The 14082-nt window shown below is 42.0% G+C and overlaps 1 protein-coding gene across 3 annotated transcripts in view; it reads right to left on the bottom strand.

Moving 5' to 3' along the window:
* The window catches only part of LOC117676069 (transmembrane protein 132D), a 406180-nt gene that overhangs the window by 88968 nt on the left and 303130 nt on the right, over window positions 1–14082 (bottom strand). The window contains exon 1 of one of the 3 annotated variants that reach the window (XM_060683539.2): window positions 13986–14052. The exons of the other annotated variants lie outside the window; for them this stretch is intronic. Within the exon in view, the coding sequence (XP_060539522.2) occupies window positions 13986–13988 (3 nt within the window). The 5' untranslated portion in view covers window positions 13989–14052. Of the gene's footprint in view, window positions 1–13985; window positions 14053–14082 lie in introns of those variants that run through there. 3 annotated transcript variants of the gene reach the window in all.

Raw genomic sequence — 14082 nt, 5'->3', positions numbered from 1 at the left:
GCATTGAGACTCTAACTCCGGTCACTGTCTAGAAAAGGATGGACATTTGGTCCAGGACTTCTTACAAAGTGTCTATGGAGATTCTCAGTCATCCAGGACATGGTTGTCTCAAAGGTGCTTTTTTGCAAAAGGCAACTGGCGTTTCTTTGTTTTTCCTTGAAGAGGTTTCGCTTCTCATTAGAGAAGCTTCTTCAGTTCTGGAGAACAGTACAGGTTTACAAGATCGGGTTCTTTAAACCAAGAATTACTTCTTTTTTTTAAAAAAAATCCTCTTTTTCATATTCTCTCATAGTGGTGAATCATTTTGGAACTACTAGAGATACTGATACTGTAATATCACGCCTGGGCAGGACACAGTATAAAAATGAGTGATATTCTTGTAGCTTGGCTGATAATTCTTTGGACTGCCACAAAGATGGTGACAGAAACATTGAAGGAAACTTGCAGATGGCTGTGTGCAATGTGGCATTCTAATTAAAGCTTTCTAGCTTGCTTTTATTTGGGTTTTATTTAACAAAAAAAACCCAGTCTACTAATTTACAGATGCAGAGATTCATAGGTTTATAAAAGCTTAGCTTTGAAGTCCCAAAGATGCTTTTAAAAGGCAACTGGACTTCCTTTGTTTTTCCTTGAAGACTTTTCGCTTCTCATCCAAGAAGCTTCTTCAGTTCTGTCCTTCAGTTCTCCAATTCTCCAGAACTGAAGAAGCTTCTTGGATGAGAAGCGAAACCTCTTCAAGGAAAAAACAAAAGAAAGCCCAGTTGCCTTTTATAAAAGCCACTTTTGGGGACTTTTACAAAGCTTCTACAAAGTGGCCAAAACCCAACCCCGAAGAAACATCTGCCCCAAAGGAAAAAAAGAAAATTCTGCTAATGGTTCCACCCTGAAACAGCCTTGTCCTCCTTCTCTTTCGCAAATCGAAATATCAGATCAACAGCTATAATAATATTAACTGACATGCCGCCAAAAAACATAAAAGAAAGCGTCTTTATATATGAAAAAGTAATATGAGCCAAATGGATTCTCGCCGTTGGTTCCTTTGGGAGATGGAGGGGAAAAAAAACACCCTTAGTTATTTCACTGTGGGCAAAATTTCTATTTGCATTTAAATTGACATCAAACAGTAGATGAAGATTCTAAAAATGTATCTCCCGCCTTACCTGCGAACCGCATGAACAAAATTTCATTATGGGCTGCTATTTTCCCTTAATACAAATTTGGATCCCCCCAGCAGCTTCACTAAAGCCATCCGTTATCAGCTGAAAAATGCTCATCCCCCAAAATCGGGTCCTTAAGATTCTCCAAGATTCGAGAAGGATTTGAAACCGTTTTCTGACCCAGTTTTTACGGCAGGCATGTCAGCTGACGAGCCCCACAACTTCTAACCCCATACAAAAAAAGTTGCCGAGACTCTAGAAAGAGTGCAGAGAAGAGCAACAAAAAGGATTAAGGGGCTGAAGCAGGGGTGGGATCTTAATTTTAATCTGGTTCGCTGAACTGGTTGTTGTAAGGACTGGCTTACTGCGCCCCCCCCCACCCTGCCCCTCTGAGGAGTCTCCACGCAGCCCATTTTGGATGCCAGGTAAGTTCAGAGCCTACATGGAGAGCGAAAAACAGGCCTAATGGAAGTTCTGGAAGTCCAGAAACGGGCCCGTTTCTGGCCTCCGGAAGGCCTCCAGAGCCTGGGGAAGGCTGTTTTTGCCCTCCCAGAGGCTGGAGGAAAGCTCCGGAGAGTGAAAACCAGTGGTGGGATTCAGCCGGTTCGCACCACTTCGGGAGAACCGGTTGTTAACTGTCTGAGTTTGGTGAACTGGTTGTTGGAAGAAATCTGTTCTGTCCCCGTCCCACACACGCACCCCCACAGATGGCCCGGAGTTAATAAGCCACACGACAAAGTCTTTGAAGATAAAGCTGGCAGCAACCCAGTGGCTAGCTGCCAATTCAGACTTTACTCACACAAAACAAAGATTAGACTGCCAGTATTCCGATAAAGCAGGCAGAGTTTTCCACAATACAAGGATTAATCCAAATGCAGTCCGACAAGGCAGGCAGAAGTCCAGTAACACAGAGATCATGGGTTATTTCTAGTTTTTGCTCGTCACAAACTGAACCGGCCACCACACCCACATTTATACCCTGTGGGGTGTGGTCCAGTGACTCTCTGGCATGCCTTCCCCTCTGCTGCGCACGCTTCTCCCTGCGCCGCTGTCGAGGATCCAGCCAGCACTTATCTCCTTCGTCGCTGTCCACCTGTGGCTGCGGGAACGTGCTTGGCTCTGGGCCTATCTCTTGGCCTTCGGTGTCCTCCAGAGGCATTGCCAGAGAGGAGGGTCCTGGAGAGGGAGGCCTTGCCAACTCCTCTCTCTCACTCTCAGAGTCTGCATCTGTCGATAGCCCAGGCTCAGGCAACGGAGCCACAACAGAAATCATTAGGGCAGAGAACCCGTTGTTAAATTATTTGAATCCCACCACTGGTGAAAACGCCCCCCCTGCCGTGGTGCAGGAGGCCGAGTAGGCCACGCCCACCATGGCCACGCCCACCCAGCAACCGGGAAGAGAACCGGTTGCTAAAATTTCTGAATCTCAGCCGCTGGAGGCTAAAATGTATGACAAACTGTTACAGGAATTGGGAATGTCTAGTCTGATGAAAAGAAGGGCTAGGAGTGACGTGATAGTACCGTTCCAATATTTGAAGGGCTCCTACAAAGACGAGAGGGTCAAATTATTTACCAAAGCACCAATAGGCAAGATGAGAAACAATTGGAAACTAACCAAGGAGAGAAGAAGCAGCCAAGAACTAAGGAGAAATTTCCTAATGGTGAGAGCAATCAACCAGTGGAAAAAGCTTGCCTTCAGAAGTTGTGGGTGATCCATCACTGAAGGCTTTCAAAAAGAGATTGGACAACCCTTTGTCTGAAATGATATATAGGTCTCTTCATCGAGCAGGAGGTTGGACAAGAAGACCTCTGAGGTCCCTTCCATTACTCTGCTCTGCTCTGCTCTGCTCTACTCTAATACACTCCATCTCATCTCTTCTCTTCTCTTCTCTTCTCTTCTCTTCTCTTCTCTTCTCTTCTCTTCTCTTCTCTTCTCTTCTCTTCTCTTCTATCTTCTCTTCTCTTCCATCCCATTCCATTTCATTCCCCTTCATTCTTTTCTGCTTCTACTATCCCATTCTCCTCCTTCTCTTCTCCCTTTTCTTTCCCTTCTCCTCCTCCTCCTCCTCCTCCTCCTCCTCCTCCATTCCATTCCATTCCATTCCATTCCATTCCATCCTATCCTATCCTATCCTATTCCATTCCATTCCATTCCATTCCATTCCATTCCATTCCATTCCATTCCACTCCACTCCACTCCACTCCACTCCACTCCATTCCATTCCATTCCATTCCATTCCATTCCATTCCATTCCATTCCATTCCACTCCACTCCACTCCACTCCACTCCACTCCATTCCATTCCATTCCATTCCATTCCATTCTATTCTATTCTATTCTATTCTATCCCATCCAATCCCATCCCATCCCATCCCATCCCACTTCATTCTTCTGTGCTTCTACTAGTCCCATTCTCCTCCTTCTTCCTTTTCTTTTCCTTCTCCTTCTTCTTCTTTTCTCCTTCTCCTTCTCCTTCTCCTTCTCCTTCTCCTTCTCCTTCTACTCCTCTTCTCTTCTCTTCTCTTCTCTTCTCTTCTCTTCTCTTCTCTTCTATTGCATCCCATCCCATCCCATCCCATCCCATCCCATCCCATCCCACTTCATTCTTCTGTGCTTCTACTAGTCCCATTCTCCTCCTTCTCCCTTTTTTTCTCCTTCTCCTTCTCCTTCTCCTTCTCCTTCTCCTTCTCCTTCTCCTTCTCCTTCTCCTTCTCTTCCCTTCCCTTCCCTTCCCTTCCCTTCCCTTCCCTTCCATTCCATTCCATTCCATTCCCAGAGTTTACAGGCTCGGAGGAGAAAGGCAGGAGGTGAAAATGGACCCTGCTTTCTTTTCTTTTTTTAATTGATTGGGAAAACGGATCGGAGATAATATGGATGCTCAGATTGATTGCAGACTATTGAAAAATGTCCGTGCGTAACAAAGTGTTTGAGCGAGTCCCAGATCGATGTGCTCACTTCACGTTATTGAGTCAGTTGGGTGCTCGAAATCAGCCGGAATCGCACCGCATCGATTTAGACTGTCAAAGATTTGGAAGGGGAGGGTGCACAATGATGCAGAAATATGGGACAGAAGAAAGATGACGTGTGCCACCATCTTGCCACAATAAAAGGGAAATGCACCGAAAACAGTTTTAAATAAAGTTTAAAGCACGTTTTCCTTCTTCTTCTTCTTTTTTTTATATAAAAGAAATACCGGTCAACGAGTGAGAAGAGGAGGAAAATAAAAATAAATAAGAACATGGGGTGAGATTTTCCAGCCCTCTTAATAACTAAACAGCAAAATGCAAAGTCAAGAGAGCATATTTGTTCATAGGGTGAGAGGTTCATTTTTTTTTTACCAGTTTTTGGCTCAGCCTCTAAAAGAATTAATGGTTGGAGTGAAAACCAAATGCAGATTTTTTTTAAAAAAAAAAAATCTGTTCCCAGCTTGTCTTTTCCCTATTATACGAGCTCTTAAGGCAAATGAATTCCAAAATCTGATCATTTAGGAGGGCAGTTTCCATCTTTCTCATTGCTATAGTTGTCTTTCACTCATCTTTGAGCATAAAAATAGCAGCAATTGTGTACTTGTTATCTTGTTTTCTATCTGTCCATCCATCCATCCATCCATCCATCCATCCATCCATCCATCCATCCATCCATCTATCTATCTATCTATCTATCTATCTATCTATCTATCTATCTATCTATCTATCTATCTATCTATCTATCTCAATCTGTCTATCTATCCATCCATCATCTATCTATCTATCTATCTATCTATCTATCTATCTATCTATCTATCTTATCTATCTATCTATCATCTATCTATCTATCTATCTATCTATCTATCTATCTCAGTCTATCTATCTATCTATCTATCTATCTATCTTATCTATCTATCTATCATCTATCTATCTATCTATCTATCTATCTATCTATCTCAGTCTATCTATCTATCTATCTATCTATCTATCTATCTATCTATCTATCTATCTATCTATCTATCTAGAGGAGGTTGGCTAGTGATTAAGGTGGTAGCCTAGAAACTAGAAATGGTGAGTTCTAGTTCTGCCTTATGAATGAAAAACTGGCTGGGTGACTTTGGGCCGATCCCTCTCTCTCAGACCAACCCACCTCACAGGATTGTTGTGGGGCAAATAGGAGGAGGAAGGAGTATTAGGTATGTTCACCACCTTAAGTTACTTATAAAGTAATAAAGGCAGGATAAAAATCTATCCATCCATCCATCCATCCACCCACCCATCCATCCATCCATCCATCTATCTATTTATCTATCTCCCTGCTAAAGTTTGATAAAAAATCTATCTGTCATCTGTCTGTCCGTCTCTCTGTCTCTCTGTCTCTCTGTCTGTCTCTTTGTCTGTCTATCATCTATCTATCTATCTATCTATCTATCTATCTATCTATCTATCTATCTATCTATCTCCCTGCTAAAGTTTGATAAAAAATCTGTCATCTGTCTGTCCATCTCTCTGTCTCTCTGTCTATCTCTCTGTCTGTCTATCATCTATCTATCTATCTATCTATCTATCTATCTATCTATCTATCTATCTTATCATCTCCCAGCTAAAGATAGACAGCTTACAAAGCATCCTAGCAATTAAACCTCTCAAGAGCATACAAAATTAAGTACACAGTCTTCTGCCTGTTTTGCTAACAGTGGATATATAGTGATCGAACAGACTCTCAAAACATTAAGCATATTTCCGTCTGAATTTGTCTGCAAATATCCAGAGGGTTAAAACGAGGCCGTTGTTTATATAGTAAGCCAGCAGATGGCACTCAGTTTTACCGTTGGAAGTGAGAGACAAGACTGTTGACCAACTCAATCAAAAATGCATTTGATTGGAGTCAGAATTCCTAGAAATATATGGTCTAGCTAGGCAGAGGGTTTTTTTTCCCCTCCTCCACTAATTATCCAGCATTTTGCTTAAGGCAATTATTTCCGAGCCACCAAGAAATATCAAGGGGGAAGGAAGATGTGTGTTTTTTAATATTATCAAGATTATTTTAAATTATAATCAGAAGCTTGGCTGGTGGCTATTACAGGAGAGAGAGAAAGAGGCAGCTTCTCTTTTCTTCTACTGTCCCCTCTCATTAGCTCTGAAAAAGCACAGACTGGAGAAAGCCGAACCATGCGGAGAAGGAATAAGTCACCCAAAGCTCCTTGTTCTCTGTCTCTCCTGTGTTTGTCCTCTGTTTGATGCTCTTCAACTCCAGTTTAATTAGAAGGACGTAAAACAGATGATCTGTTTATCCAGTTCAGCGTTCTCAACTGCCTGAACCTCTTTGGTATTCCAGGATGTGAGATTTGCCTCGTTCTGCTCGGAGTTGCCCGGAATGAAATTTGGGACTCTGGGCCGCTGGTTCGACTGACTTCCTGCCCAGCCATGCAGAATCCTTTCTCTCTCTCCCTCCCCCAAGGGCCACGTGTAGATTTAATTGACTTGCTCAATTGCATTAATTCATCCAATCCAATCCAATCAGTTGAGTTGTTTGGGATCATCAAATTAAATCACTGGACTCGACTCCTTGTTTAATTCTCGGGAAATGTATATGTGGGTCCACTCGAAAAATCCACTGCAAATATGAAACAGTTTTTCAGCTGACGGGGAACCCTGCTACGGAGTTTTGTGTGTTCCGACGGATGCCCTAATTAAATTATGAGATGGACAGGCTAACATTGGAATTAAAATAAAGTGGGGAAACAGAATACTATCTGGTCTGGGACACATGGCATAAATGGTTAGAGAATAGAAGCAAATATTAAATATAAAGGTAATTTAAGAAGTACACTAAAACTCAAAGGCAATGTATATAGTTAAAGGAAGAATAAGGAATGTAATTGTTACGTATATATGAGTATTATTGATGCTGGAGCGCTGAAAAGATTGAAAATGTGATATAAAATGATGAAATATGTTCAATAAAAATATTTTTTTAAAAATAAATAAATCCTGAGCCTCAAGGCAAGCTTCAAAAGAAATCCAGTTATTTATTAGGAGCTTCATGTCCGCACGTTCCCAAGTGAAGCCAGCTGCGGCCCTACATAATTTACAGCCCAATTATGACCCTGTTTCCCCCCTCCTCCCAGGGTGTGTCATCAATCACATTCGCCAATGGAGCAATTTTGTGGGTTGTAGAAGTCACTCCCCTCTGGCTGCTGTGGGTAACCCTGAGATACAGCCTTGAGAGAAATAAGCATGGAATGTGCATCTGTCTTTGGCTGCTGTGCCATTTCTCCGGTTTCCCATCCCCCACTGGCCTATGGCAATTCGAGAGCAGTCCAGGGATGCTTTGCGAGTTGACAACTTGGTCCTTTCTCTTTCTCTTTTTTATCTTTCTCCTTCTATTAAAATGATAGGAATAGACATCTTAATCAGGTTCCAGGAATAAAAAGAAGGCCACTAACTTAGGAAAGCAAACAGAGTCAACCAATCTTTTCTGGATAATTCAAGTTTCCTAAATCAGCACCAAAGAGACGGACATCTCCACAACCTACTACAACTAAAGATGTATGTTGTTTCATCTTTAGATCTCTGACCCACAAAATCATACAAGGCTATATCTTCACAACACATGTAGCCAGTATTGTTCAGTTATGGTAATAAATAAACAAGTGACAGGTTTCCGATAACACATTGGGTTCTGAACTACGGTTTAAAAAGTAAATAGGTTGGGCTTGTATAACATGGGAAGCCCCAAAGGAACCATTATGTTGAAATCACACTGAGTGAACTCTGTCTTAGGTCGATAAAGCTTCTGATATGATAGGCTGTAAGAAGAGGATGACCAACAGCAATGGATGGACTCAGTGACAATGGCGATGGATGAACTGATGAGAAACTTGAAAGGACCAAATTAGGAATAGAACATCATGGAGAACATCTAGCTATGTGGTCACGAGAAGTCAAAACCAGCCTGATGATACACAGTCAAGCACTCAGTTAATCAATCAATGATACAGTTTGGCTTTAAAAGTTCTTTCAGCTCTTCGTCTATCCAGTGGCTTCCCTAAACCTTGCTGGATTATGGTTTCTATCTCTTAAGATTGAAGATAAGAGAGTACATTTATGTCGGTAAAACATAAATTTAACACAGAAATGGTTTGTTGCGAAAGCGACTGCCTGCGAAGGCTCTTGGATTGGGGCTGAAAGGCGAAAGCGGAAGCAGTATTGCTCCATCCCATACTTGGGGAAACCAGGTTGCCCTGATAGACCGGTCCCACCGGAGAAAAAACACACGAGAGTACAGTTCCATCAGTGAGCATAAGGGAGAAAGTACTGTGTCAATTTATTCATCCATCCATCCATCCACTTATCCATCCACCCATCCATCCATCCATCCATCCATCCACAAACCTATCCACAAACCCATCCATCCATCCACCCGTCCATCCATCCACCCATCCATCGATCCATCCTTCCATCCATCCGTCCGTCCATCCATCCATCCACCCACCCATCCATCCACCCGTCCACCCGTCCATCCATCCATCCATCCATCCATCCATCCATCCATCCATCCACCCATCTGACCATCCATCCATCCATCCATCCATCCATCCATCCATCCATCCATCCATCCATCCATCTATCTATCTATCCATCCATCCATCCATCCATCCATCCATCCATCCATCCTTCTTACAAAACCTGAACTCTGAATGGTGTACAATAAAACCATTGAAACAAATCTTAAAGCATTCAGCAGAATTCATAATTGTTAGGAGGGAGCCTCTGACATTACGAACCACGGAGCCATCTCACTAAATCATCGTTCTCTTTAGAGCCCTCAGGTCCGTCGATCCAACCAGATTTTGAGAGACTCTTGATATACGTATGTGTGCATGGGTGTGCCTGCATGTGTGAATGTGAATGTGAATACAATTGAGAGAGTCCAGAGATATTTTACAAGAAGAGTCCTCCATTCCTCTACCCGCAATAAAATACCTTATGCCACCAGACTTCAAATTTTGGGCTTGGACAACTTAGAACTATGCCGACTTTAGTCTGACCTAAGCATAGTACATAAAATTATCTGCCACAATGTCCTTCCTGTCAATGACTACTTCAGTTTCAACCACAACAATACACGAGCAAATAAGAGATACAAACTCAAGGTAAACCGTCCCAAACTCGATTGCAGAAAATACGACTTCCGCCGCAGAGTGGTCAATGCCTGGAACACTCTACTTGACTCTGTGGTTTCTTCCCCAACCCCCCAAAACTTTAACCTTAGACTGTCTACTGTTGACCTCACTCCATTCCTAAGAGGGTAAGTAAGGGGCATGCATAAGCACACCAATGTGCCTTCCATCCCTGTCCTAATGTCCCTTTTTACTCGTATTCTTTTCATGTATTCAAATTATGTTTATACTTTTACCTGTTATCCTGTTTCCCCTAAAATAAGACACCACCTGATAATAAGACCAATCACGCTTTTGAGCGCATGTGCTAAAATAAGCCCTCCGTGAAAATATTTAAACGCATGCACAGCTGGTCCATCCCCCACCCCCACACATTTCCTCTGGTCAGGGTTAGGGAGTCAGAGCTGGGAATCAGGTAAGATAGCAAGACGAGCCCCATCTTATTTTTTTTTCTTTCTTTCTTTCTTTCTTTCTTTCTTTCTTTCTTTCTTTCTTTCTTTCTTTCTTTCTTTCTTTCTTCTTTCTTTCTTTCTTTCTTATGTATGTATGTATGTATGTATGTATGTATGTATGTATGTATGTATTTATTTATTTATTTATTTATTTATTTATTTATTTATTTATTTATTTATTTATTTATATGCCGCCCTTCTCCGGAGACTCAGGGCGACTTACAATGCGTTAAGCAATAGCCTTCATACTTTTGTATATACCTGCTTAGTAGGGCTTTCACCCCCCCCCCCAAGCAGTGTTCTTTTTTATACAAAGTCAGCTTATTGACTCCACAATTTTACCTACCTCGGAAGGATGGAAGGCTGAGTCAACCTTGAGTCTTGTTCCAAGCACCCCAAAATAATAAGACCTCCTTGAAAATAAGGCCAAGAGCTTATTTCAGGGGTTCCAAAAAATATAAGACAGGGTCTTATTTTCGGGGAAACACGTTATCTTGCCTGCCTGTTTTTTTTTTAAACACAAACCATGAGAACCAGCTGCCCTGAGGTCAAGACAAAAAAAACAAAAAACCCCAGAAAACCATTTTTTACATTTAATTATACTGCTTTGGTTATACATGAATGATATCACTGCGCTAATGTAAACCACTGGGAGCCCAACTGGCTGCGGAAAATGATAAAAAAATACTTTCCACAAACCCACAAGAAAAGAATTGTGTGCAGTAATCCAATTTCTTTCTTTGTGTGTGTGTCTGTGTGCACTTTTTGCACTTCTCAATACGTTTCTTGATACAACCGTGTGATAAATGCGACTTGCCACTGGCTACACCCTTCACCACAGCGTGTCTACGTTATCGGCGACGGGCTTGTTGTTGTGTGTATTAATTTGCGAGTGTGTGTGTGTGTGTGAGAGAGAGAGAGATGGAAGATGATAAATTACATTCAAGCCAGGTTTCAGGCAGGAACAGACGAAAAGATGGATTTTAAATCATTAATAACTCCCTCCTTAAGTCTGCACGTTTCAGAATCCCCAATTCCCTGATGACAGTTGGAAGGGAAGGGAGAATAATTTGGCCCCAATTTGGGACGTAGCGAAAATTGCATATCTTACTTTGCATCTTACCTGCCCGACTTCGGGAAACAAACGAAGCCGAGCTTGTTGGTTAGAAAATTATGACTGCGTAATGAACAACCCCCCCTCCCCAGGTGTACTACAAGGAGGAGGAGGGTTGATTTATAAGGATGGCAATGGAGGTCTTTCCTCTTGGAAATATTCTAGCCTTCATCCACCCTCCCGCTTTGTTTCTGGCGCAGGGAAAGAAAACATTAGTTTACCTCCCCGAATGCCTGTATATCTGTGTTTTAATTCTTTCCCTTGGAAAAAACACACCCACACACAATTATGAAAACCAGATCTTCTCTCACTGTTTTTGTGCAGACAAGCCCCTTCATGGAAAACAGCTTCCCCCTCCCGCTTCAAATCACACCTGGAAACAGTGGTGAAATCCAATTTTTTTTACTACCGGTTCTGTGGGCGTGGCTTGGTGGGCGTGGCGTGGCTTGGTGGGCGTGGCAGGGGAAGGATACTGCAAAATCTCCATTCCCACCCCACTCCAGGGTGAAGGATATTGCAAAATTTCCATTCCCTCCCCACTCTGGGACCAGCCGGAGGTGGTATTTGCCGGTTCTCCGAACTACTCAAAATTTCCACTACTGGTTCTCTAGAACCTGTCAGAATCTGCTGGATTTCACCCCTGCCTGGAAAGTAACTTGACATCAGGTCAGATTAATCCAGGACTGCCCACCTTATATGGCTAGAAATGCTTGGGATTGAACACAAGGCTCATGAGAATTTATAATGCAGCCACCGATGGCCCAAGAAGCATCACCTGAATCATGCAAAAAGGTTCTTGCATTCGCCCCACACCTTCTCCCAGTCCCATCTCTCCAGTACTCTCCAGTTATCTTTTTTATTAAAATAACCTGCTCTCACATTGGAATTTTAAAGTTTAAAGATATAATGCTGTGTGAAATACAGTATATCATGCGCACCTATGTACCCGCGTTCACTCAAATCCATACACTCCACTCCTGGACAAAGGTTCTTGAAGGTAGGTAGATACTTGGGGACTTCAGAAGGGGAAGGAAGGACTAGCCCAAAGTCCTTTAGGTAACTTCTGTACCTGAGAGGGGACTTCAACTTGGGTGACTCCCAGGCCAATCCAGCAACAACTCTTAGAGTTAGACCGAGCAGAGGAGGGGGAGGGGGTCTGGATCAAGGTCTCCTAAAAAGCTTCAATGATTGAGGAGACATTAGACCTTGGATCACTTAAGTACTTAGGTATTTAGTCCAGTACCTTCACCATTACAATATAATATACCAGCTCTACATATGGATAGATGGATGATGACAGACAGACAGAGATAGAAAGATATAGATAGATAATGATAGATGATAGATAGATAGATGATAGATGGATGGATGGAGAGATGGAGATATGATAGATAAATAGACAGACAGGCAGACAGACAGACAAAGATATAGGTAGATAATGATAGACAATAGGTAGGTAGGTAGGTAGGTAGGTAGGTAGGTGATAGATAGATAGATAGATAGATAGATAGATAGATAGATAGATAGATAGATAGATAGATGATAGACAGACAGACAGACATAGATGGATGGATGGATGGATGGATGGATGGATGGATGGATGGATGGACGGACAGACAGACAGACAGACATAGAAAGATATAGGTAGATAATGATAGACGATAGATAGATAGATAGATGATAGATAGATAGATAGATAGATAGATAGATAGATAGATAGATAGATAGATAGATAGATAGATAGATAGATAGACAGACATAGAAATAGATAGATAGATAGATAGATAGATAGATAGATAGATAGATAGATAGATAGATAGATAGATAGATGATAGATGATGGATGGATGGATGAATAGATAGATGATAGATGGATGGATGATGGATGGATGGATGGATAGATAGATGATAGATAAGATGATAGATAGAAAGATAGGTAGATAGAGACAGACAGACAGACAGACATAGAAAGATATAGGTAGATAATGATAGACGATAGATAGATAGATAGATAGATAGATAGATAGATAGATAGATAGATAGATAGATAGATAGATAGATAGATAGATAGATAGACATAGAAATAGATAGATAGATAGATAGATAGATAGATAGATAGATAGATAGATAGATAGATAGATGATGGATGGATGGATGAATAGATAGATGATAGATGGATGGATGATGGATGGATGGATGGATAGATAGATGATAGATAAGATGATAGATAGAAAGATAGGTAGATAGAGACAGACAGACAGACATAGAAAGATATAGGTAGATAATGATAGATAGATAGATAGATAGATAGATAGATAGATAGATAGATAGATAGATAGATAGATAGATAGATAGATAGATAGATAGATAGATAGATAGATAGATAGATAGATAGGCTGGCTGGCTGACTGACTGACTGACTGACTAATTGACTGAGTGACTTCAGGAATGATGGAGGGAGGAAAAATTAGACAGGCTGAGGGACCATGCCCACTAGTTAAGAACACAGCCGCTTGCTAAAGCTTTTTGGAACAGAACAGAATAACAGAGTCGGAAGGGACCTAGGAGGTCTTCTAGTCCAACCCCCTACTCAAGCAGGAGACCCTATACAGGATACCATTCTGGACAAATGGCTGTCCAATCTCTTCTTGAAAACCTCCAGTGATGAAGCACCCACAACTTCTGGTGGCAAGCTGTCCCACTGGTTAATAGTCCTCACTGTCAGGAAGCCAGGTTGCTTGCTTCTCTCCTTGATGAGTTTCCATCCGCTGCTTCTTGTCTTGCTTTCTGGTGCTTTCCCACAGATTCCCCATATTTTTAGACATCACCGTCTCCTTCCAATAAATCCTCAGTTATGCATGCAAAGCTCACCGTACTTAATGATTCTCGCGCGCACAGTCTGAAGCCAGCGTTGCATAGCAGGGGTTTAAAAAAACTGGCTGCCTCTCAAGGTAGTAAGTTTTGCAGAATTTTACTGCGCGTTGGGGATTCTCTACTATTTCAATACAGCTACCGGGGGGACAAAAAATGCTAGGGAAAAAGTAGTATTTTTTTTCCCTCCTCCTCCCCCCCCAGCCTTCTCTTCAAATTTACATTTTTATCGGCGCCTACCATTTTGTCTCGTGAAATGTCAGTGCTTTAAATCCAGTGTTCTCCGTCGCTCGGTGCTGGATTGTGACTTAACCTTCCCTCTCCTCGCCTCACCTCA

This window comes from Pantherophis guttatus, chromosome 17 (assembly GCF_059756535.1).
Source record: "Pantherophis guttatus breed Tessera chromosome 17, ASM5975653v1, whole genome shotgun sequence".
NCBI lineage: Eukaryota > Metazoa > Chordata > Lepidosauria > Squamata > Colubridae > Pantherophis > Pantherophis guttatus.
This window is presented reverse-complemented; position numbering and strand designations above follow the sequence as displayed.